General features: G+C 36.7%; 3 protein-coding genes across 3 annotated transcripts; 2 read left to right on the top strand and 1 right to left on the bottom strand.

Moving 5' to 3' along the window:
• The first annotated feature begins 330 nt into the window (after nt 1–330).
• rin1a (Ras and Rab interactor 1a) lies at nt 331–8,455 on the top strand. The gene is made up of 11 exons (XM_042710949.1): nt 331–616; nt 2,605–2,793; nt 2,889–3,003; nt 3,215–3,287; nt 3,382–3,473; nt 4,683–5,248; nt 5,325–5,829; nt 5,924–6,232; nt 6,937–7,068; nt 7,342–7,494; nt 7,579–8,455. The coding sequence occupies exons 2-11, from the start codon at nt 2,605–2,607 to the stop codon at nt 7,917–7,919; spliced, it is 2,475 nt and encodes an 824-aa protein (XP_042566883.1). The 5' UTR covers nt 331–616; the 3' UTR covers nt 7,920–8,455.
• A 260-nt stretch (nt 8,456–8,715) lies between these two features.
• On the bottom strand, nt 8,716–15,472 carry dpp3 (dipeptidyl-peptidase 3). Its single transcript, XM_042710948.1, is given in 18 exon segments — nt 8,716–9,381; nt 9,509–9,657; nt 10,266–10,445; nt 10,522–10,642; nt 10,734–10,854; nt 10,857–10,917; nt 11,355–11,449; nt 11,557–11,667; nt 11,747–11,941; nt 12,823–12,883; nt 13,037–13,165; nt 13,231–13,391; nt 13,484–13,573; nt 14,106–14,178; nt 14,269–14,406; nt 14,493–14,582; nt 14,662–14,962; nt 15,394–15,472. Coding segments are annotated over 17 exon segments (2,202 nt in total). The 5' UTR covers nt 14,932–14,962; nt 15,394–15,472; the 3' UTR covers nt 8,716–9,224.
• Nucleotides 15,473–17,050: 1,578 nt separating this feature from the next.
• hif1al2 (hypoxia inducible factor 1 subunit alpha, like 2) lies at nt 17,051–23,838 on the top strand. The gene is made up of 15 exons (XM_019073832.2): nt 17,051–17,190; nt 17,736–18,055; nt 19,741–19,982; nt 20,058–20,188; nt 20,275–20,359; nt 20,436–20,512; nt 20,597–20,772; nt 20,868–20,974; nt 21,130–21,277; nt 21,372–21,547; nt 21,629–21,702; nt 22,162–22,409; nt 22,507–22,579; nt 23,321–23,438; nt 23,511–23,838. Exons 2-15 carry the CDS (start codon nt 17,955–17,957, stop codon nt 23,774–23,776), a joined length of 2,022 nt encoding a protein of 673 aa, XP_018929377.2. The 5' UTR covers nt 17,051–17,190; nt 17,736–17,954; the 3' UTR covers nt 23,777–23,838.
• The last annotated feature ends 182 nt before the right edge of the window (nt 23,839–24,020 follow it).

The following is a 24,020-nucleotide window of genomic DNA, read 5'->3' as shown; positions in this document are numbered from 1 at the left end:
AATTTCATAGGGAAGAATGTTGTTTTTAAAATAATATTTTTCGAAATATACACCCATAGAGACATAATAAGTAATGGAGTTGAGGATTCAGGTTTGAGTTGCAAAGTCATTAAACATAATATTTGAATATATTTTCGTGACTTTTGATAGAATATGAACATAATGTGAAATTACACGCGTACACAAAATTACATTTTTGAAAAAAAAAAAAGTATATATATATATATATATATATATATATATATATATATATATATATATATATATATATATCCTAATTATATTCGTGTATATTGTATGTCACAAGAACGCATGCGCATAACCAGGTATGAAGAAACTTGTCATGTATGAGAACTCTCGGCTGGAAAACACACACGTGTGGGAGACGAAACATGCATAGTGTGAATCACACTTTTATACAGACGCCTCTAGGCATCATTTCAAGCGCGTGGAAAGGGAAATAACAAGCAGAATTCCCCTTTAATTATATATCTCCTGAACTTTCCACATTTCCAGAAGTATTGCAGAGCATTTTTATGGATCTGACAATTTAGGAAAAGTCACGAAGTGTTGGTGTCGTTTGTTCTTATTGAATAACAGCGACTGATAAACAGAGGTAAGTGACTCTCCTTTTCTATAGCTTTTAAATAGTCATGTGTTTGGTCATGACTATGTCTTAGTGCCATGTGGCATTTACAGTACATTACAGTAAAATATTAACATTCCTCAAAGAGAGACTGAAGTTTGCGCTCAGTCACGAGGCGAGAGTAAGATGCAGATTTTTGGATTTTTATTTTTATGATGAAGATTGTGTTTAATGACTTTTGACAGATGCTACGTTATTGAACAAATAACAAGAGACGTGACAACTCGCATTGTCACGATTTATATCTATTGTACTCTCTCTCTCTCTAGACCTATATAAATTATACAGCTCCTGAAAAATTCTTGCTCAGACAACAATTTAAAAAACCTCAACCTGCATTACAAAACAGAGATAATAGCAGTTCCTTTCCAGTGCATACTTAGAGGCTTCTTTCTCACCAGTCTGGACTCGCTCAGCTCATGCTGAGACTCCAGTAAATGAGGCAGCAGTTATTTCAGAGCTCAGATGGACAGGACTGCAGTTTTCCATTTACCCCATATTCACCATTGGAATGGTCAACTTCTATGTTGTGTTCAGCAATTTGATCAGCCATGCTTGCTGTTTTTAAACGTGCAATATAAAACAAACTTGAAACTAAATAAGAATGTTCTTATTATCTCTTATAAAACAGTGAAACAATTTTATTTAAAATATTAATATTTGAAATACCTTTGTGAACCAAATCAAAAGTAGTGTGCCAATTCAGAAATCCATTTTGATGTTATGTGACAAAATATATTTATTTGAAATATCCCACATTTACATTTTTTATGAAAAGGCCCATTTTGTTCAGTTAGAGTAATAGAGAACCAAATAAATAAATAGGATTTAGATAGATTTCTCCTTTTTTATCATTTTTATTTATTATTGACCCATAAGCAGACTTAAAATTAAAATAATATGATAAACTATGTCTCGGGATTAAATGTGAATAAAGTTATAAATGTTTATAGGGAGTTCAGGGGTACTCATGATTTTTTTTTTTTTTTTGGGGTTTTCAAATGATCTCTTGAGAGGAAAGTTTTAATATAGCACTTTATTAATATAGTTTTTCATAGTACATATGTTCTTTATATTCCAAGTAACATCTAAATTATTATTATTATTTATTTTATTTTATTGCAAACATAATTCTCAGTTGAATCTAGTTAGGAGCATGAAGTTTTGGGAAAAGTAGCTGGCCTTTCCTAAATTTTAACAGTGGAGGCGTGTGTGTTCGTGGGTAGGGATGCTCAGTGGAATATGAAAGCCTCTGTTGCTATAGCAGCCATTGGCTCTTGCCAAAAAGTATTCCATACTGGCCCACACAGAGTCAACCTGCTACCCAACCTCACTCAACTAGTTACTTCAGTGGTAGCTTTAGAGACTAGAGTGTTCATTATATAAGAAACAATCATTCACTTTCACTTTTTTATTTTCAATATTATTATCTTTAACGGAATAGGACAGATTGTCATCATGATAAAACAGCTTTATTACACACTTCTTGAATTTAGTACTAGTTTCAGTTCCTCTTCACTTTCTGTAAAGTTTGGTATAAATGACGCTTCTGTTGTGTCGTCTTTAAGAACAATGCAAGTGTTTTTTGAATGGTCTGTGTGAATGCAGAACAAAAACAGTAGAGATGTGCTATTAGTCAGACTGTGACGCATGGTTCTCACATGGCCAGGAGAATCAGCGAGGGAGTTTCCCTTGGCCATTGAAGAGCAACGGTCAGAAGGAATAAGTAGGCACATGATTGTGTTGAAAATAGCAATTCTAGGAAAACAGTGACAAAACTTTAGAGAAAAACAGAGATGTGTACATGAATAATTTACTGTAAGACTCTCTGACATGAAGACATCCTCTTGAACTGGTCAGAACTTCCTTTTTTTGTCAAGTGCCAACACGAACATCTACAAAGAAGAGAAACAGAGATTCATTGTCAGAGGAGTTGAAATCTCGCTGTCATTCTGAAGATGCAGGGTGACCCTGTCTACGACTATCCTGACGCTCGGCCCGTGGGGGAGAAACGGACATGTGCACAGAGAGGATCCCTGAGGAGCATCAGTGTACTGGACCGGCTCTTGTTGACGCACCCTGTGTGGCTCCAGCTCTCCATTAACTCGGCTACAGCTCTTCATATCCTGCGGCGCGAGCCCCCCGGGGTGAGCAGCACGTCCGTTCCACCATCTGGTTTTGAAAACAGACAGTTACAGCAAACTTTTTAACAGTATTTTTGGAAACTTTTGTTACCTTGCAGACCTTCTTGGTGCGTAGGTCCAGTACATCGCAGAAAAAAATGTTGTGTGTTCGGCTGGCAGATGACAGCATGCCGTCCTTCTTCAAACAGGTCATCATCCGAGAAGAAGACTCAGGTGAGTTTTTACAGTGTATAGGAATATATTAAGCTTGATATCCTAAGTATAAACAAGCAATACGTCTTGAAGAAAAATGACAAAAAATTTACATATTTAAATTGCATGTAAAATACATAAAGATTAGTCGGAAAGTCAGTCATATTATTCTGCTTTTTGTTTTCAGTTGAATTTTTTTTGTCGACTCCAACTATTTCCCTTTTATCAACAGCCTTCTCTTTGGAAAGCTCTGCTATTAGTTTCCCAGACCTGTGCAGACTCATTGCCTTCTACTGTGTTAGTCGGTATGGATTAGTATTTACTATTTTGTATCTACAACAACAGCATGGCACTCCCCAAATATGACATTTCTATTCTATGTTTTGCATATATCTGTAGGGATGTTCTTCCTTTCACTCTGGAGCTGCCTGAAGCAATTGCTAAAGCTTCTTCACACAAACAGTTGGAGTCCATCTCTCATATGGGTGTGGGTAGGTACAAGATTCATAAGCTGTTGAATTGAATTGCATGTTTGAAAGAAGCCGTTCTGTAAGGCATGGTAGATCATTGCTTCTACTGTCTCTTTGTATTGTACAAAAAAGGCTTAATTGGCAAAAAAAGGGGGGTGGGGGGGGCAAAAGTTTGGGGCCAGTATGATTTTTTTTTTATGTGAAAGAAATTAATATTTTATTTAGCAAGGACACAATAAACTGATTAAAAATGACAGTAAAGACATTTGGTCACACTTTATTTTAAGATCCAATTCTCGCTATTAAAAAATATCATATCAACTATGAATTTTGCCTCGATAAACTCCTAATTTGCTGCTTGTAAATAGTTAGGAAGGTAGTTGTTAAGTTTATGTATTGGGAATGATTAGGGATGTAGAATATGTTCATATAGAATAAATGCTGTATAATACTTATCAACAGCCAATGTTAATAATAGGCATGCTAATAAGCAACTAGTTAATTGTGAGAAAGTGTTACCAGACATTTATGTTACATAATATACACAGACATAATGTTACGAAAGATTTCTATTTTAAATCAATGCTGTTCTTTTGAATATTCTGTTCATCAAAGATTAAAAAAATGTAATATGTTTATTGGTAATATTGTTCTTTCAACATTTTTTATTAAAAATGTTTCTCGAGCAGCAAATCAGCATATTAGAATGATTTCAGAAAGGTCATGTGACACTGAAGACTGGAGTAATGATGCTGAAAATTCAGCTTTGCCATCACAAGAATAAATTACGATTTAATTCAATTATATTCAAATAGAGCAGTTAATGACAGCTACAGTTAACACACTCACTCTCTCACACACACACACACACACACACAGATAATAAATGTATACAATTTATACAATTTACACTATAAAATTTAGTCAAAATCAATTAAATTTGCCAAAAATTTGTGTTCTGTGTGTGTGTGTGTGTGTGTGTGTGTGTTTTACACTTAATATTCACTTTAAATATTGAAGAGTAACCTAAAGTAAAATTGAGGAAGTGTAGTTTCCAGTATTGGCCAATATAATTCCAATAACTGATATAATAATTACAAAAAAAAAAATCTAAAATCAGCCAATAACATACACTCAGGTTATACTGTTATTTTAGAATTCGTAAATGTCAGCTAATATGTATCATAAAATATGTTTCTCCTGATCTCGATGCTCTTCTGTATTTAACAGAGTTCTGGAGTTCCCACTTAAATGTTCGGGGTCCTCGCAATGAACCTCTTGTCGCTGAGAAACTCTTGCCTCCAACTCCAAGCCCACAAGACTGCTCAACGCCCATCAACCCAAACCCCACCCCATTCCAGGAGCTTTGTCCAATCCAAACACGGAGTCCCTGCGAGCTAGATTACGGGGGAGGCAAAGGTTTATGTTTTGTCAACCCTCTTTTCCTACAAGACTACCCAGGTCGCAACACCATGCACCGGCGTCATAATTTCAAAACCAGCTTCAAGGTTCGTGTCTCCACTGAAAATTCCAGCTCCTTGTCACCCCCTGTCCTCCCACCACCTCCACCGCCATTACTGGCTAAAGCCAAATGCAAAGCCAGATTGAAAGCTGCAAAGCAGATGATCCCACCTATAGCAGTTCAGGCCAGTGAGGAAGCTATCAAAAACACTGTGGAGGAAGCCACAGACTACATGCAACCTTGTGATTCATCACAGAAGAAAGCCAAGGTCACTTCTACTCTTTCTCCCACCGCCGAAGAAGATGACTATCAGATGCCTAAAGCTCTTCAGAAGGTACGGGACCTTTTCAGAGTTGCATTTTTGTTTGATTTTTTAGTTTTTTTTATGTGTTTTTTTTTGCTGTTTTTAGGCCCAGCCAAAAATCCTGGAGCAGAAAGGACAGGAAGAAGATGAGGAGGAGGAAGATGACGAAGGACTTGTGCTGGAACAGCGACATGCTCCGTCTCTCAGTGAGCTGGACAGCAGCAGTTCCCTCAGCAGCCTCGATGAGGCTGAGGAGAGTCCCGAACGTCCTCCTCTTGTACGAGGCACTAGCAACCCCGTCATGCCACCTCCAAGGAAGTCCATGTCTGCCCTGCGCAAAATGAGTGCCGCCTTCATATCCTTTTTTGCCCCAGAGAAGCGAGTGGCGCGGATGGTGGAGGACCTGTCTTGTGACCGTCGCATGGCGTTTGGTGCTCTGGTTCAGGACTTCCTGAGGCAGCAGAGAGAGGCGCTGAAGCCACATTGCTTGACCTCTGCTGTACAGCTGCTGCAGGATTTGCGTCTCTTCATCAATCAGGCCAAAGCTTTCCTTCTGGAATGTGGAGAGCTGGAACCTCCGATAGAAACTGTTCTGACGGAGAATGAAAAAGGTATTTTAAGTCTGTGTGATTTTGTTTAATAATGTTGTCTGTATCATTTCACCAAGTTAAGTGTTGAAATGTTTCAATGTTTTCCTGTGTGCAGACCAAGCACTGGAGAAGGCCATGTTCCGCTGTGTGCTGAAGCCTCTGAAGCCTCAGATTGATGCGGCTCTTCGGACCCTGCACAAACAAGATGGATCCTTCCAAAGAATGATGGACAGCTTGCAAAGAGCCAATGGAGCCTCGCCACAGAAGCTATTTGGGGTTCAGGTGGGCGTTCCTGACGCCCAGGGCATTGAGAAAATTAAGCACAAGCTGACTCTAATGCAGCGGGCGTACTCACCCATTGACAAAGTGCTGCTGCTCTTGCAGATCTGCAAACTCATTTACAAAACCATGAAAAACAAATCAGGTAAGGAGTTCTGGAATAACATTGGTCAATTTTACATGAGTGAATTTATTCTCGCACATACACTACTATTCATAAGTCTGGGGTCGGTAAGATTTTTTAAAAACTTAAGAATTCTTTTATGCTCATGTGTCAAAAATACAGTAAAATATTGTGTAATATATTATTACCATTTAAAATGACCGTTTTAAAATGTAATTCACCCCTGTGAAATCAAAGCTGAATTCTAAGCAGTCATTACTCCAGTCTTCAGTGTCACATGATCCTTCTGAGATCATAATAATATGTTGTTTTGCTGCTAAAGAAGCATTTCATATCATCAATGTTGAAAAGAGTTGTGCTTCTTATTATTTTTGTGGAATCAGGGATGCGTTTTTCAAGATTTTTTAATTAAAAAAAAAAGTTCACAAGCATTTATTTGAAATAGAAATCTTTGTAACATCATACATGTCACTTTTGATCAATTTAACGCATCCTTGCAGAATAAAAGTATTAATAAAAAATAAATCTTTCTCATCCTTAACTTCTAAATGGTAGTATATATGTGTAGGTGTAACCAGTAGGGATGGACTATATACTGGTACCATATTGATAATGGCTGATTTAACATATTGGTCGATATTGAATTGTACATGCTCATTTCCCACATTTCTACATTTAGATTTCCTTAGCCATCATCTAATGTTTATCTATATTCTTAAAAACAGGGCAGGAATTTGGTGCAGATGACTTCCTGCCTGCTCTGTCCTATGTGATGGTGCTGTGCAACATGCCAGAGATCTCTCTGGAGGTGGAGTATATGATGGAGCTTTTGGAAAGCTCTTGGCTTACAGGAGAAGGTATGGACACAAACAGCTCCACGTACACTGCGTTCAGATTTAGTTATGAATTTTGAGTTACACCGCTAATCAATACTTGTGTATATATATATATATATATATATATATAATATAAGTTACACCGCTAATCAATACTTGTGTATATATATACCTAACTTTTATATTTTTTACATTTGGTAAACTTTGAGTGTGAGTGTTATCCTCTTACCCAAACTCAAGTTTTCATTCTGTAAAGCCTGTAATAATTGTTATTTATTATTAATTCTCTTGAAGGGGGTTACTATCTGACAAGTGTCTATGCCAGTCTGAGTCTGATTCAGAGTCAGCCAGAGGATGTGCCACCCAACTGCCTTACAAACCAGGCCAGAGAGTCTCTGAAAGAATGGAGTCGGCGTCGGAGCAACGAAACCATAAGTCATAAAGACAGTAATATGGATAAAGGTCTGATTCAGTTGTTGTACAATGGTTGAACAAAGAGTTGAATTGTGCAAGTATAGTCCAAAAAACAAGAGCTCTGTGTTGTTTCTATGCTACAGAGGTTTATAAAGGTGCTGTTTCAAGATGGCGACAGTAGCTTGGTAAAAACCCTAATGTGGAAGACTGCGTTCAACGGTGAGGCTATGACTCAGCTCTGTGCTGTGAAGTTTGGAGTGGACCGGCCGGAGGATTTCAGCCTGTACTGGAGGAGAGATGGGGTGTTAAAGCCTCTCCCGCATGACGCACAGATTCAAGACCTGCAGAGCATGGGCGTGAGTGGGGTTCCTCTTATTTACCAGGCGTCCAGTCAGGATGAAAGGTCCCAGAAGCTGAACAGAGGGAGTGCAGTGGATCTAACAGAGGCAGCTTCATAATATGGGAATTTTTCAGATGTCACACATATAGGGCAAAGCAATTCTGCATTTTATACAGCATGCCTGATTTGTCAAAGAAAGGCTGATGAAATAATAATAATAATATCCTCGTAATGGAGCTCAGAAACCATTTGAGGTGTTTTCCACTGAATCTATTTAATGTTGACTGTAAGATTAGATTACACCTCTAATACATAAAGGTTGTTTTTTTGGCATCCATGGAACCTTTCCATTACACAATATGTTCTTCATAGTAAAAATGTTCTTTAGTTTATCAACACACTAAGAAAAGGGTTGGTTTTTTTGGGGGGGGCCAAGAATTCTTCTATGGCATTGCTGCAAGCCCCCCTTTTGGAACTTTTATTTTAAAGTTTGTAGATTTTGTAAGATGCTAAATCAGCCTGTTTATTGTCCTATAATAATTACTGATTGTGTTTAGCTGGTGTTGTGTGATATTTCATTGGGCTAAATTATTAAGCATTTGCTTGTGTTATATTACGTTTAATATTCTTAGAGGTTGGTTATTAATGACTGGATTAATTTTTTTATAGTTTGGTTGTTTTTTATTGTGTTTATTACTCTAATTGGTTTTTTTGATTTGTTTTGATTTTTGATGTTTTTGTTTTTATAATGACAATATTTATATAAAAAAAGCATTGCACAAATGTTTTGGTATTTTGAAAGTAAAAGACAATAAAACACCTTCAGAAATAATTGGTTTTATTTGTTGGTGGGTGTTGTTTTTTTTCGATATACACTGTGAAAATATTTTTTGAGAAAACAATTTTTTTTTAAAAGTGTGGAGTTTTTATATTCTCGAGAACGAATGCTAAGATTTCTTCTATATAACACTGAATCAATAGCTGAACTTTAGTCTAGATATGCTCCAAAAGTGGCACAGAGTATGTTTCCATTTTAAAGTAAGTTGAGAAAGTGTGTTATGTGTTGTGATTACATAAGTCCCACCCTCACACAGAAAGTTCACTTTTGTCAGTGCTTCCACATGCCCGTGTGGGAAGTGTGGGCAGCGGTCTGAAGCAGGAACAGATATTTCTAATTAAAACTCTAATCAGTGTTGCCTTTGTTTAGAAGTGAATAGATAAAATAGAAAGAAGATCAGTGGGAAAGTTAAAATACTGGGTGTTACGTTTGTGTGTGCGGTTCTTCCTTCCTCCTACGTGTGAATGTTTTTGTAATCATTAGCAGTGCCTTCCTTGTGCACTCTTCAGCATTTTGTTCATTTCTGAAATTTGCTGTGGCTCAGTGTGGTCTAATTCTTGTCTGAGAGGATGTTTGTGTGTCGTCTCAGCACCAGCAGGACGAGTCCATGCAGGTCATTTCCCGCAGCTGGGCCTCTACCTCCTCGGCATCGTCTGGGAAGCGTTCGACGAAGGACTGGATGAGCCCTGCGGCACTGCCTTCATACTCAACCAGCTCCACAGCGTCATCTACAACACAAACAGCAGCACTTTATGAACTTCATGTGTATGTGTTTTTGTGTTTTATTTTTTTTTGTTATTATGTGAATGTGCTATTTTTTTTTTTGTTGGTTGATGTGGGAGGATAATGAAGAAGATTTTTTGTTGTTGTTGTTTTGGACAAACATCTTGCGAGCTTCCTTACGGAGCAGAACCGTCTCTCTGAGGCGCAGGAAATTGTGGGTGCCGTCAGCAGTCACGGCAGAATAGCCTTCATACAGAGCCCTTCCTCCCTCAACGTCAGCTGTGGACTTGTGCACCTTTAGAAAAAGAAAACCAGAATACAAACTCAGTTGTGACCCTGGAGCACAAAACCAGTCATAAGTTGCATGGGTGTATTTGTAGCAATAGCTAACAATATATTGTATGGATCAAAATTATCTATTTTTCTTTTATGCCAAAAATCATTAGGATATTAAGTAAAGATCATGTTCCATGAAGATATTTTGTAAATATCCTACCGTAAATATATCAAAACCTAATTTTTTGAATAGCAATATGCATTGCTAAGGATTAATTTGGACAACTTTAAAGTGATTTTCATTTGCACCTTCAAGATTCCAGGTTTTCACAGTTGTATATCGGCCAAATTTTGTCCTATCCAAACAAACCATACATCAATGGAAAGCTTATTTATTCATTTATGTATAAATCTCAATATAAATATAAATGATAGAAAAAAACGAAAACTTTCTCAATAAAAGGAATTAAAATGTAAATGGAAAATATAAAAACTAAATCAAAATATTACCTATACTACAATAACACTGATATAGTTATATAGTATATTATTTTAATAACAGGAGACTAGTGTATGTGGTGCGTTATTCAGTTGTGAGTTCCATTTGAACCTAGTAACAGTCTGTACCTGCAGTTTACAGAGGAACCTTTGGATGGCGCTCTTGCCCACTGTGTGTATCTTGCTGCGGTCGAGTGTTATGACAGCATCTGGCCGTCCATCTGCTCCCGTACACTCCTTCAGACCAACCAGCCCCTCTCCAGCCTCCAGCAGAACCCGCAAAATCACAAACCGGGCCTGCATGTGTGCCTACGACAGCGAGATAGCCAGGATAGTGTTAAGATTGGAAAACAATCAATGATTTCTGTGCATTCCCACATCTCACCTGTCTCCAGCTCTTGCTCTCTGACGTGTAGAACTCCAGCCCCAGCAGGCCGGCACGCACCATGTTCAGCCAGTTCACGTATACTACCTCCTCTGCATCCTCCCCTTCATGCCCGAAAATACTGCCGCACACACAGAATCCTCAGCATCCATATCTCAACAATTCTAGCTGAGTGAATTCATGCAGAAGTGACTAAACGTTCAGTGACTCACCTGAGCACCTGCTTGTTGAGACACAGGTAGAGACCTACACACTCAGCTCGACACTCTTCATAGGACGAGGCAATGGTGGAGAACTTGCTGTCCCATGTCTCGCTACCCTTGTACCAGCTCTTTCAGTTTTTTCGCTACCCTTGTACCAGCTCGAGATCTGAAATTCAAAATGACCATTTTGTGACTGTGATTCACGATGTACAGTTCATAAGCAGCATAAAGCACAGTGTAATAAAAAAAAACTGAGACATGAAAAGCACAGTGTAATCAAATAGGAAAAAAAACCAACAACAGAGTGTATTTAAGCAACTTCATAGCTCAAATAACACACCTGTCTGTACAGAGAGACTATTTAAGCAACTTCATAGCTCAAATAAAAAATCGATAGTTGAATTTTTTAAAATTTAAAATCCTGTTTCAAAATACAAAAATATAATTAAGTAATCAGAAATCATTTTAATATGCCAATTTGTACTGTCGGAAACATTTTATTTTCCATAAAAAGAAACTGTGATACATTTGTACTGTCGGTATTGATCAATATAATGCATTTTTTTTAAGGAATATATTTTTAAATTTCTTAGAGGAAAATGTTTTTAAGTCGCATTTATGCTTCAATACATGTTCAATGAGTTTACAGATGGCTTGACGCTGCAGTTAATGGGGTGCTAATTGCACCTCAAAAGAAGGACCCTTCCATTTGATGTACAGGTCCTATGGGAATAAGCCACAGAGGAAGAGTTAGCTAACACTCTGCGTGTGCATTTCAATTTGTTTGTTTTTTTTTAATTTGAATTTCAGAGGTCGTTAGTCTTTCTTTATTTTTCTTTTTGATAGATGTGTGTTTGCTTGTCTTTCTGTGTGGCATATGCAACTGCCAGCACATTGCCAAGGGACACGTTCTTGAAACCTTCTGTCTGTCTGATATCGTCATCTACAGAGATAAATGGTTTTAAAAATTAAACCTGACTGCATATGAAAAAAAAATTAAAAAGTTGGATGAGAGGGCTTACAGTTTGGAATGTTGATTCCTGCAGGGATGCCGCTGCCGGCGAAGGTGAGTACGTCCAGAGAGGTGAAGTCTGGCTTGAGGAAGATGTCCTTCTCAAAGGCTGGAGGCCAAGGCAGCTCTGGTAGTAAGACTTCAGCCGAGTTCACCAACTGAGCAAAGCGAGCACTCATGGCCTTGTTCACCACGGCAACAAAACCTGATGGATGAGATGATAAGTGTGGAGGAGAGAGAGAGAGAGAGAGAGAGACACTCCGGTCGTGATTGTGTATCAGTTGGTGTGTGTGGGTTGTTTTAAGAAATTTGTGTGTCATTTTGTATTTTACATTATGGTTTTGAAGGAGAGAGAGTTTTTTTTTTTTTTAAAATAGTGTTTTGTTGTTTGGAGTCTGCTTTTTGTTTTTTAAAAATACGTCTTATTTTTGTAAAAAAGTTGCATTTTTTTGTAATGGTTTTCTATTTTAATATATTCTAAAATGTCATTTATTCCTGTGGTTTTGATTTTGGGTCCCAGAAACCATTACTCCAGTCTTTCTTGTCACACAAAGTCAGAAAATCATTCTAATTGTTAAAAATATAGTAGTGGTTGCTGTGCTATTTATGTGGAATGTTTTTTTTTTTTAACATTATACACTTTTGTCATTGTAATGTAAAATTTAATATAAACATGTCATTGTTGAATAAAATTATTATATACAAAAAAAAGTTTTACTGATCCCAAACTTTTAACCAGTAGGGTTTTTTGCATATTGGGATTTCCACGTGAATTTGATTTGATGGACAAAGATTAGCAGTTAATAATAATAATGAATAATAAATAAATAAATAAAGGTCATGTCAAACTAATTAAGATTGTCTTTCAAGAAATTCATTTTTTTTATTATATTATTTTGATCATTTTGATTTTATATCTGCCCAAAAAAAATGTATTTTTTAATTAGAAATTAAAAATATAATAATTATAGACGAGGTGTTATAGAAGCCATTCTGCTGTAAGTATGTACCACATAATGCATTTTTAAATAAATCTGGGCAGAACAATGGGCGTCATTTTGTTGACCCAGAAATATTTGAGCTTACCTTCAAATTCACCCCTTGAGCCAAAGGGATCTCTGTAGCTCTCAATAAAACCAATGTAACTGTTGCAAATTGAAAAAAAGAGAACAACAAAAAGATGGTTTTAAAATAAAACGAAAGCAAGGTTTTAAATAGGCTTAGTTAATAGTTTGAAAGTAAAGTATAACTTATTATATTTTATCAATGGAAAGATGTGTTTAATATGGATGGTTTGTCTCTCCACAATAGGTCCTTTGTCTTTGATCCAGTAACGGGACCCTTCTTTATGGGCTTCCACTGAGCCACAGGCGAAACTGTGGATGTACTCCTCCAGCATCCTCTTCTGGTTGTCATTGGCTGCATAATCCTAAAACAAACAAACAAAAAAACTTTACTCATGCTTTTTGTATTTAATCCATCATCCTAAAATACTTTATTCTTTTGTTTTAATATGTTATGTTAATCATTTCACATCCAAAAGTACAATTTGTACATAAGAAAGGCATAATCGCCTCTCTTAACAGAGAACACAGAATCCTCAAATTCATGTTTGCCAAAACAAACTTCACTCTTTCCCTCAACAGCACAGTTGTCTGCAGATAAGGAAAAAATCAAATGAAGAATAATAGATTGAAATGAAAAGTAATTTATATCAAACTGGGTTTAAACTGCTCTGGATACTCACCCTTCTTGGCAGACGCCAAACGCACCTCATAGCACCGTTTCCCATCTACTTCAGTCTTGAACAGACGGGTGTTGTAGGCACTCAGGTTCTACAAGGATGATTATTATTGGTAAATCAGTATACTAGAAAGAGTTCTGAAGGGTTGTTTATTATTTGATAATGAGTTAGTTGGTTTAAGGGTAATAAAAATGGGTAAATTGGTGGTTGTGTTCCATACACTGGACAATGGTGACACCAGAACAGAAATATTCATCATTCCGTTAAGCTAAAAATACACATTCACATTAAAAAAATAATAATGTATTTTATTTTTATTTTATTAATAATAATTAATGGAAGCTCAAGTGTGTGACCTCCTGGGTTTACCATATTTGATGCTGTTGCATTTTTGCATTGCAATATATATTGTGCCATGATATATTTTTACACCCCTAGTTAATATTAAAAAATGATTGATAACAATTTATATGTGCGGATTCTGCTGTGGCAACCCCTAATGAGAGCAGCTGAAGCAGAGAGAGACAGACAATATTCTTTTTGTGTCATATACTCGTTGTATTTGTGTCAGTTTTTATAGATCTCCAGTTAAATACGGTTTTTATATTATATGTGTATTTTAAATTTGAGTTATGAAATTTCTGGGCAAACTCTGCGTCTTCTAAGCAGCAGTTCCCTGAGAAGTACGCCGAGATCCCCTAGGAGAAAGGCATTATTAGGTAAAACACCAAACCGAGACAGAGTTATCCGAAAGTCAGTGTGTATGCATTTTTTTAAATTTATTTTACCTTCTCACCCAGACCGAGCTGTTTCTGCTTGTCTTCTAGGGAGTAGAGGGGCTCACAGCAGCAGCCCCACAGTGTCTCCATGTCACCAGGGCTCTGTTTAAAGGCCAGACTCTCCCACACCAGAGCCTTGAACTTCTCCTGCATATTAAAACAGGCAGAATTATCGAATTTTAAGGAGAGTTTTTTTTGGGATATTGCATTGAATTTCTTGTGAATTATTTGACCTTTGGTAGGTTGGGGATGAATTTGGTGTCCCCGAATGACTTGTAGTTCCCCATGTTTGCATAAAGCCCAGCAGCATATACGAGGAAGGCCTGGAAACAGACATAACATTGTTACGACAGTGAACATAGAACTGATGTTGACTTTGGAGTTCGTAACATGTTGCTTCACCTGATACTCCTCTGCGCTCAGTCCAGCTGCGGTTGCCGCTGCCTCCAGCTGCTGTGGCGCCTGCAGGCGGAATATTTTTTGCAGCAGTACGTAGATGTTGGCTGACTCAGGAGAGGTCTGGATCAGCACGATCAGTCCACCGTACCAGGACGCCCGAGAGAGGTAGTGTGCATACATTTGCTCTTTGGGAGACAACAGCCTAAAAGCCACCCGGCAGTCCAGAGCAGAGATCCCGATGTCATTTGGGAGGTAATACTGAGAGTCCACCATTTCAGTCTTTAGGCAGCTTGATCCCTCTCCACTGAAAATACACACACACAAAAAAATCAGTCACTGATTAAATATCTTACTATGCAAAAGCACAAAACAACCTTGTTATTATTGGTGATTCACATCTGAACTCTACACACACAGCTAACACAAGCCAGTAGTTGAGTAGATACTTTTAAATATGTAAAAATGTAAACATACAAGGTCAAAAGTTTGGCTATAAGGCTGAAAGGTGAATCAGCACTGACAGAAAGAGAGTTTCTCTTTCACTTCTGGGACTTTACTGATCAGCTAATATTGTTAGCACACTTGATAGTGCAGGAAATCAGACAATGAAATCCCGAGCAAACATATGAGCGATAATTCACTATCCGATTATATTATCATATATAATAACGAACGTACGGTTTCTCTTTAAGCGATAACCAAGAGATTATTAACAACATGTTATACAACTTCTACCTGAATTGTGCGTTTAGTCCTGTCAAAATGAGCACACGCTTCCGAATCTACTTCCGTTACTCATTCAATTGAATGACCCGCCCCTCAGCCAATCAGACGCCGGAAAAGATAACTGACTGGCGTGAGAACCAATAGGAACAGCAGGTGAAAAGTTTGGGGGTAGTGGTAATTGAATGGGGTGAGTAGTTTTGTGAAGAGAATGTGTTTTTGTTTGGGGTGTTTTGTCAAAAGCAACTTTAGGAGGGTTTTTTTTAAGTGTGTGTAAAAATATTAACATATATATGTTTAATATAAAGAAAGAAAGCATCGATATAGATGATTTCTGGCATTAGTGGACTGGACTCTCAGCTAATGTTGTTGAAATGAACGTGTGTTGTTTATCAGTTAAGTACTTAAATGGAATTCATTTCCCAGCACTCCAAAATAAACTTTCTGTCAACAGGAAATTGTCTATCTGGATGGTCTGAACAGCATCTCGACCACCCAGGATCTTTATTCGTGGTGGATTTCTGACAGTCACACTGGCAGATGAGAATAGCTGGCCAAGCATACATTTAGGTGTGAAATAATTTAGGTGTGATATAATGAAGGTGAAATTGGAGTTTAAATGTATTGTTTTAATGATTTAGTATATTAAAAAATAAATCAATCAGTCATTTTATCTTTTAAACCTTGAAAACTACTTCACTACAATGCAGCAAGTAAATAATATTTAAATTTATTTTATGATAGTAGAAATTTTTACTAGTGGTTGATAATTATTACATTACTAGGAATCATTTTGAATTATTTTTTTATTGTTTTATATTAATAGTATTTTATCATAAAAACAGCATAATCCCCAAACATTAAAATCAGCTCAGTGTTTATTCCAGTCGTGGGAGACTGGCACACTGCTGAAGGGTGGGAACAGTAATCAATGTGGAGTCAGAGAATCAAGATGATCCAAGTGGCGCCAGATGAGAAGATAGTAAGCTCTTGTTCGGGGGTCTGAATGGGTCAAGCACCTTCTGAGGAACCATCATTGGCTGCATTATGCATTACACTGGCTTCAGCTTCTCTCTTTTCTTTGTTGGCTGATTCTTTGTGAGGCGTAATGCCAAATGCACAACTTTTACTAAAATGTAATCTAGTATTATTGTATTTCGATAGTAAAAAATATTTCTGTTTATTGAGATAATGTAGATGTCTTCAACATGAATATAAGCAGATTAAAGAGTGAAAAAAATATCGATTTAGATGGTGGTGTTGTGTAAAAAACAAAACAAATTATTTTGTAGACTTTACATACATATATATTTAATAAATAGTCTGACCAGTGTGTGTTATCTCAACTGACAAAGATGTGGTTTAGAGCAAGCCAATCACAGAAAGCAAATGTCAATAAATCACATAGATGCAACAGATCACTGAGGACGGCACATCATCTATTGCCTGTGTTCATTCTCTTTAAGAGGAGAAGGAGAATAGAACAATTCAGACACCGTTTTGCACAAATTATTCCTTTTAGTTTTTTACATTAGATTGGAATTTCTTTACAGATGACCGTGATTCCACTTTGGTTCCATGCCACCCAATATTTGCTTTGACCAAAAATGGATCTGTGTGTATCTGCATTTCAGAGATAACGTGAAGTGGGACCGACTTGAAAATGAAGATCTCCTCTGCAGTGATACCACCTACAGTATGTAATGTATCCTTTTAGATATGTTTGGGCATTGAACAATGGACTACTATTACAAGCCCAGACGCAAACATTCTTTTCAGCGATCCGTGTGGGGAATGGGTAACTTTAAGGTAATGTTTCAAGCATTTTGAGGCAACAGATTTGTTAGTTTTGTCATTTGATTTGGGTGTAAAAAGTACTTACTCTTTGCTTCAGCTGTTCTTTTATTTCTTAGTTTTTACTAGTTGTGTGTTGTGTTTTTTTTGTTGTTTGTATTTAGGTATGTTTTTAAGAATGTTAAGAGATTATTTCAGTTTTTTCTATATGTTTTAATATCTACTACAGTTATTTTTGTGCTTTGTTTGAATTTCTGGATTGTGTAATTGTGTTTTGGTCTGTAGCCAGTGCAACAACCTCTTGACACTATCTGTATTTGTATGATAGTGGCAATTATGTCTTTATCTTGATTTATTTTTATGTTGGTGTGTAGTAAAGACAATGTGATTTTTATTTATGATACTTTTCAAATTGCTGTAAATTCATGTAGAATGCACAATCTTTTTTAAACTGGTAGTAGTCTTCCTGGAATCACAAGTGGCGGTTATTTTTCAAAACCAAATGTTTATCTACAAGATCTGAGTTCTTAGAAAAGTGAAAGACCATCTTGTTTTGACAGATGTAAAAATATTGGTGATTAATGGCCAACTGTCACATGGAACATGAGGGGAGGGTCTAAAGGCCTCTACAGAGAAAGTGGTTATAAACATGAACATGCCCAGAGATACAGTTATCCAGTTATCTGTGAGTATGTCTGTTGCTCGTTTTTTGAACATGACCCCCTGGTAACATGCCTGACATGAGCACATGATCGATTTGAGTCATCTTACATTTTAAAATGACTTTAAAGCATTTGGAAACGGTTAGGGATCAGCTGAGTGAAGAGTGTCATGGAAAAGCTAGAAGAAAGCATATATTCATTGAGCAGAAGAAAAGGAGGTGAGTAAAAACTAAACCTAGTTAATGATAGTCACATGGAAATACAAAACAAATATAAATATTTGTACAAAACAAATAGTGAATAAACAAATATAAATATTTGTACAAAACAAATAGTGAATGTAGATATAAAAATTCATTCATTGCTGATTTTTTTGAAGCTGCATTTACAGTGATCATTAGAACTATGCTGCTGAATGCATTTGGGGACAAAACAAAATATATAAAATACTAAATTCATTTTAAATTTTAATTAGAAAAAAGCATAAAAATTTTAAACTGAAGAAAAATGGGTACATAAAATGCTTAATTAGAGGAAAAGCATAAAATGCTTAAACTGGGAAGGAAATGGGTATTTTAAAATAATTATATATAGTTACGGATTTTCTGGTTGAGTTAATGATCATTGAGCAAATCAGCCAGTTGCAAAAATGGACTATGCAAAAGTTATAAAGAGATTTTGACATATATTTTGCATAAATGGAATGTTAGAAAGTTATTTTGTGTTTTTTTTATAAATATTTGAATATAGTAGGTTAGACCATGACTTTATTGAATTTTAATAAATATTGTGAGTAGACACATTATGCATCCTGAGTCTGCTGTGTGGAAAGATATAGCAAATAACTGAATGAATAAGTCATTGTTTGAAATATCATTCATTGCTGATTCCATTGAAGCTGCATTTACAATGAATGATTTGAAATATTTTTTTTATTATAGTGAAGGTGTATTTTTAATGAATAACTTTTTTTGCTGGGTAGTGATGGTATTTTCTTAAGAAATAACCTGATTCATTTTTAACTAATTTGTCTGATTTTAATCGGTAGACGACAATGGTTTATGATTTTGGTAGGTAGGCGTTTTTGGTTAAAATTTATTGGAATAAATATTTTATTTTGAATTTTGTATATTGGTGTCCTTTTTTTAGTGTGTAAAATATTCAGATAATACTCAAACAGCAAAATGGGCATTTGAATGAAGTTACTATAAAGAAGGGAATGTGGAGAGTAATTTGCATTTTGCTAGATATTTGCTGAAAGTTAATTTTTCAGAATATTTTTTTAGTATTATTCTTATGTTTTCAGTACAATGGGCATTTGCAATAAAATAAAACGAATTGAATAAAATATAAAAATATTATATTTATCTAAAAACAAACAAACAAAAAGTTTTTCCTTTTTTTGTTTATTTTTTATTGTTGTTGAAAAAAAAGGAGATTTAAAAAAGTGAATGTAAAAAGCATTTAAATGCACGTGGGAATGTATTCTCAGAAGACATGACATTGTATCAGAAACTGCAGGCACCAAGGCTTGGTAGTGATAAGACAAAGTGACGCAGTCATGACGTCTCTTTTTCCATCAGTACTGGTGCTGCTCTCTGTCTTCAGGGTACATAGTGGCTTTAGAATGTTCTGTTCTCTGAATGACTCTAGTAGAGAGTCAGGCCAATGGCAGCATGCTCATACAACCAAAACAATGTCATTTAAAATGTTTGCATGCTTATGGTAAAAACTAAACCTAGTCCGTGAAACATTTAAATGCAAATGTTGTTATACAAAATGCACTAGATGCATTCTGAGTCTGCCATGCTGAAAGATATAGCAAAGAACTGATACAGCAAAACAACTTAATTTAAAATGTTTATGTTTTCTGGTTATTCAAATTCTCTAACTTTAAATACAGGGTCTGCACAGAATGGAGAAAAGCACATTCCCGGTTGGCGGCACGAAGCAGAAGGAGGAAAGAGAGTCAGCTGTTCAAGGAGTTAACTGCTCTTCTGCCTCTGGACCCGAGTATGGATGGCCAGCGTGACAAAGCGTCAGTCATACGTCTCACAGTCGCTTACCTGCACCTGAGGGATCTTATGAACACCTTAGACTCCTGTGCACTGTCCATGATGACACAGTCCTCTCCTCCTTCACCAGGTAGAAAGAAAAGGGGTTAAAAGTAGAAAAGGGGTTCAAAGAAAGCAAGTTTTCTAAAGGCCGTTGTGATTGTAGGAGTATCTCATGAGTCTCATGAGAGGGAGTTGCTAGATTCTGCCCTCGGAGGGTTTGTGGTTTTGTTGTCTTTGAATGGCAAGGTCATCTTCACCACTAAGGGCGTAACCACACACACTGGAATAAACCAGGTGATGACACTAAAACCAAGTCAATTGCATGTACTTGGAATCACTTTACTGGCAATTTTAGATAATCTCAGATGTTTCCCTTCCAGATGGATTTGATCGGAAGGAGTTTGTTTGAGTTCTTGCATCCATGTGATCAGATGGAGGTCAAAGACATTCTCACGAGACTGATCGGTGAGCACCTCTTGCTGAAAAGATTCGGAAGTTGCTTATTTTTGTGTATTTTTGTTTTCTGTTTTGAATTTTTGAGTATTCCGAGGACAGCAAGAATGTGAAGTGTTCCTCCGAATTAAAAGTGTGATGAACCAGAAGCTGACTCCTTGGAAAGTAAGAATCTATTGTTGTCTTTCCATTATTCACAAAAGAGCACACAATCGTCATTGTTTTCACATCTTTGCTTTCGCTGTCTGGATTATTCAGTGTACTGGAAAGAAAAAGTCATCTGCCACACCTGGATCCAGTTGTTTAGTTCTTCAGTGCAGGGTTCTGCCCATGCAGGAGGTCAGTGAACTGAATGCAGCGCTGAATACAAGTACGTTTATGAGCGTACACAGCCCAGACATGAAGTTCACCTACTGCCACTCAAGGTATGAGCTTATATATGCTGCTTACAAGTGCAAAAAGCTAAATGTTTTCACCCTCTTTGGGCCGTCTTTATATTTGAAGCTATTTTTTGGCTCAGGGTTGTGAAGTTGACTGGCTTTTGTGACACAGAGCTGTTGGGCCAGTCCGTGTACCAGTACTGTCACCCATCTGACTGCCAGAAAATCCGCAAGGCACACGTTTACTGTAAGAGGGATATCTTGTCATCTGTTTTCTTTTCTTAAGTAACGTGTTTTATTATGGCTTATGTGTTTAAAAAAAAAACCTATATGACCTTGTTATTTGAAAGATATTGCAAATCTTATGAAGTCAAACTTTTTTGTTTTTATTTTATGGTACAGTGCTTTCCAAGGGTCAGGTGTCGACTGGTAAATATCGGCTGCTGCACAGACATGGTGGCTATGTGTGGGCAGAGACAGACGCGTCATTGGTTTGCAACAGTCGTACTGGTGTGCCCGAGAGTGTCGTCTGCATCAATTACATTCTTAGGTTAGAAATTTAGCACTTGCAATGCCAAGGTCAAGGGCTCATTTTCAAGGAAGTTTTGAATTTTTTCAAATTTGTTCACTTTGTACCATTGTAGTGGAGTGGAGCAGCCCGATTTGACATATTTGCTGAAGCAGACTGAAAAACTTCTGAAACCACGTGACTCCCTTCTCACAGAATCCCAGCCTGCCGCTTTTCCACTGCCCACAGCCCAGCTAGACAAAACCAAATCAGATGAGCACAATAGTCCTTCAACAGCTTTAAACCAAAGAGGTAAAATTAACATGTGAAAATATGACAGGATATGATGTTTCAAATATTAAAACTATAATAATGTATTTTGTTTTTGCTCAGAAAGTGACATACAGGAAGTTCATGACTGTACAAAGATCACACATAACACAGAAGATTGCTGCAATTTCAATTGTGTGAGTTCCCTCTCAAAATTTACTGTGGTATCCGGTGTTAATGCCATAGTACTTTGATATATACCATGGGACTGAATTATTACTGTACTCATAGACCAAACATATTTATGCTGCTGTTCAAAAATTTGCTGTACTCATAGACCAAACATATTTACACTACTGTTCTTATTTGTTGGGTTGTAATATTGTAAAATATTATTTCAACGTAAAATAACTTTTCCTTTTTGAATACTTGTTTATAATTTTATATATAAAATGTCATTTATTTCTGTGATGGCGAAGCTGAATTTTCATCAGCTATTAATCCAGTCTTTAGTGTCACGATCCTTTCTAATATGCTGATTTAGTGCTCAAGATCCATTTATTATTATTACCGATTTTGAAAACAGTTGGTCAGTAACACGTATTCACCCATACATATTTATGAAAAACCTTCCTGTGTGCTGTGCTTTACTGTAGGATCTGTGCGAGTTAGACTTGGACAGTCTGGCTCCATACATTCCAATGCACGGAGAGGACTTCTTGCTAACTCCCGTTTTAGAGGAGACAGAGGACAGCACCGAACTAAATATGTGTAGATCATCATTCAATAGTCCACATCAAAAACTGGACCCTCAGTTGCAAAATTCAGAGGGAACAGTCTTTCTGCCTGAAAAGAGACTTACACATACCCAACGAAGTGTCAGTCGTTTTTTTCTAAAGAACAGGTGTGTCTAATAAGAAAGGTTATTTCCTATTTTACAGTAATGCTTCTTTATGCATTTTGCAAAACATTTAACAAACACTATGTTTATTTTGTTTTAGGAACAACGATACTGACCTGATATCAACACAGCAGTGGAATGAGAGCCTAGATCTCGTGAACAGAAATTCAAAGGTACTGTGCACATGTGCATACAAAATATCTTTATATTACAGTTATTTCTGCTCCTCCAATTTAATTTGCCTATTGTACTGTATATTGATTCTGCATAGACTTTATGGAACTATTTCCCAAACTGTACAAAATAAATCCAAAGTTCTGTCATGAAACTCTAGATGGCACAGTCCGATAGGTCTAACTCAATCTGACATAATGACATCTTTATTACATGGCACAGCTGATTGGTTCTTTTTGTATTATCAACCAATGAGCTTGCTGCTCAACATTCAAAGTAGCAGTTGCAGCGCGCTTTAGAAACCCTCCAACTTCCCCAGCTCCACCTGTATAGATCCTCTACGGGGTGATTTCCTGTATGCTGATGCATTGTGGTTTTTTTATTTTATGTTTTTTGAGCAGCAGTATTTCTTACATGCTCACAGTAGAATGTTGTGGATGTATTGGAAGTAGCAAATCTCTGTTCTTGCTCTGCTGCTGCAGCAGCAGCGTCAGCGTAGCAGATCTATGAGACCAAACACATTAACCTTGTCATATACTTTACCATGCCAAACTCTCAGAGAGTTGTCATGATAGAACTAGCAATACTGTGTCTAAAATGTCTAACTATATATATGATAAAATTCCATATTGACTTAAAAATTAAATATTCAAAGAGTATTTTATGTTGAACAAGCCCTGAAAATACATTGGAAATACAATAAGTTGGCATGAAGTAACTGGACTCATTTCTTCTTCCAGGTTTATAATTATAAGCAGCATAATTATCAGTTCTTCTCTGCTGAAAGTGAGACATATCACAGGAACGAGGATGCGCTGAAAGTTTTACAACATCCCAACAGAACACGCTGGAGTTTTGGTAAGAAATTGGTTCCAGACTATGTTTTCACAATTTGCATTCCTGGTTTTACATTTTCCGCATTTCCTCTAGATGGATCAACACCGAGGCCATATGGCGGAGACCCAGATACACTTGGAATAAAGTTCAGATCACTTCCAGAGAATCCTAAGCACCATCCTCAGAACAGAAGGCACCGTGCTGATGTAAAAGCGCTCCCTGAACCTTTGACTCTGCCTGTGTTGAGCGGTTGGGAGTGTGAGGTCAATGCACCTCTTGACCCAACATCATATTTGCTCCAAGGGAAAGAAATTATAGCTGTTCTGGACCAAGTGGCATCGAGAGTGCCTTGGTGCTGATAACCAAAACAAAATACAACACTAACAATGTGCATTTGAATAAAATTTCTCACTTACATACACTTGGTCATAATGCATCTTTATAATAACAATATTTTCCAGTTGTCATCAACCAACAAGAATTGTTTTATTGTAGTTTACTTAATAATGTGTTAATGAGGTAAAGTCTTTTTTTTAGATTTAATATTGGGCTGTGCACTCAAACCTCTGCTTTCTGAGGTTACAGTGTTAAGGCCTATTTACA

The sequence above is a fragment of the Cyprinus carpio genome, chromosome A21 (genome assembly GCF_018340385.1).
Source record: "Cyprinus carpio isolate SPL01 chromosome A21, ASM1834038v1, whole genome shotgun sequence".
Lineage (NCBI taxonomy): Eukaryota > Metazoa > Chordata > Actinopteri > Cypriniformes > Cyprinidae > Cyprinus > Cyprinus carpio.
The sequence above is the reverse complement of the archived record's forward strand: the minus strand, read 5'-3'. Positions and strand labels throughout refer to the sequence as shown.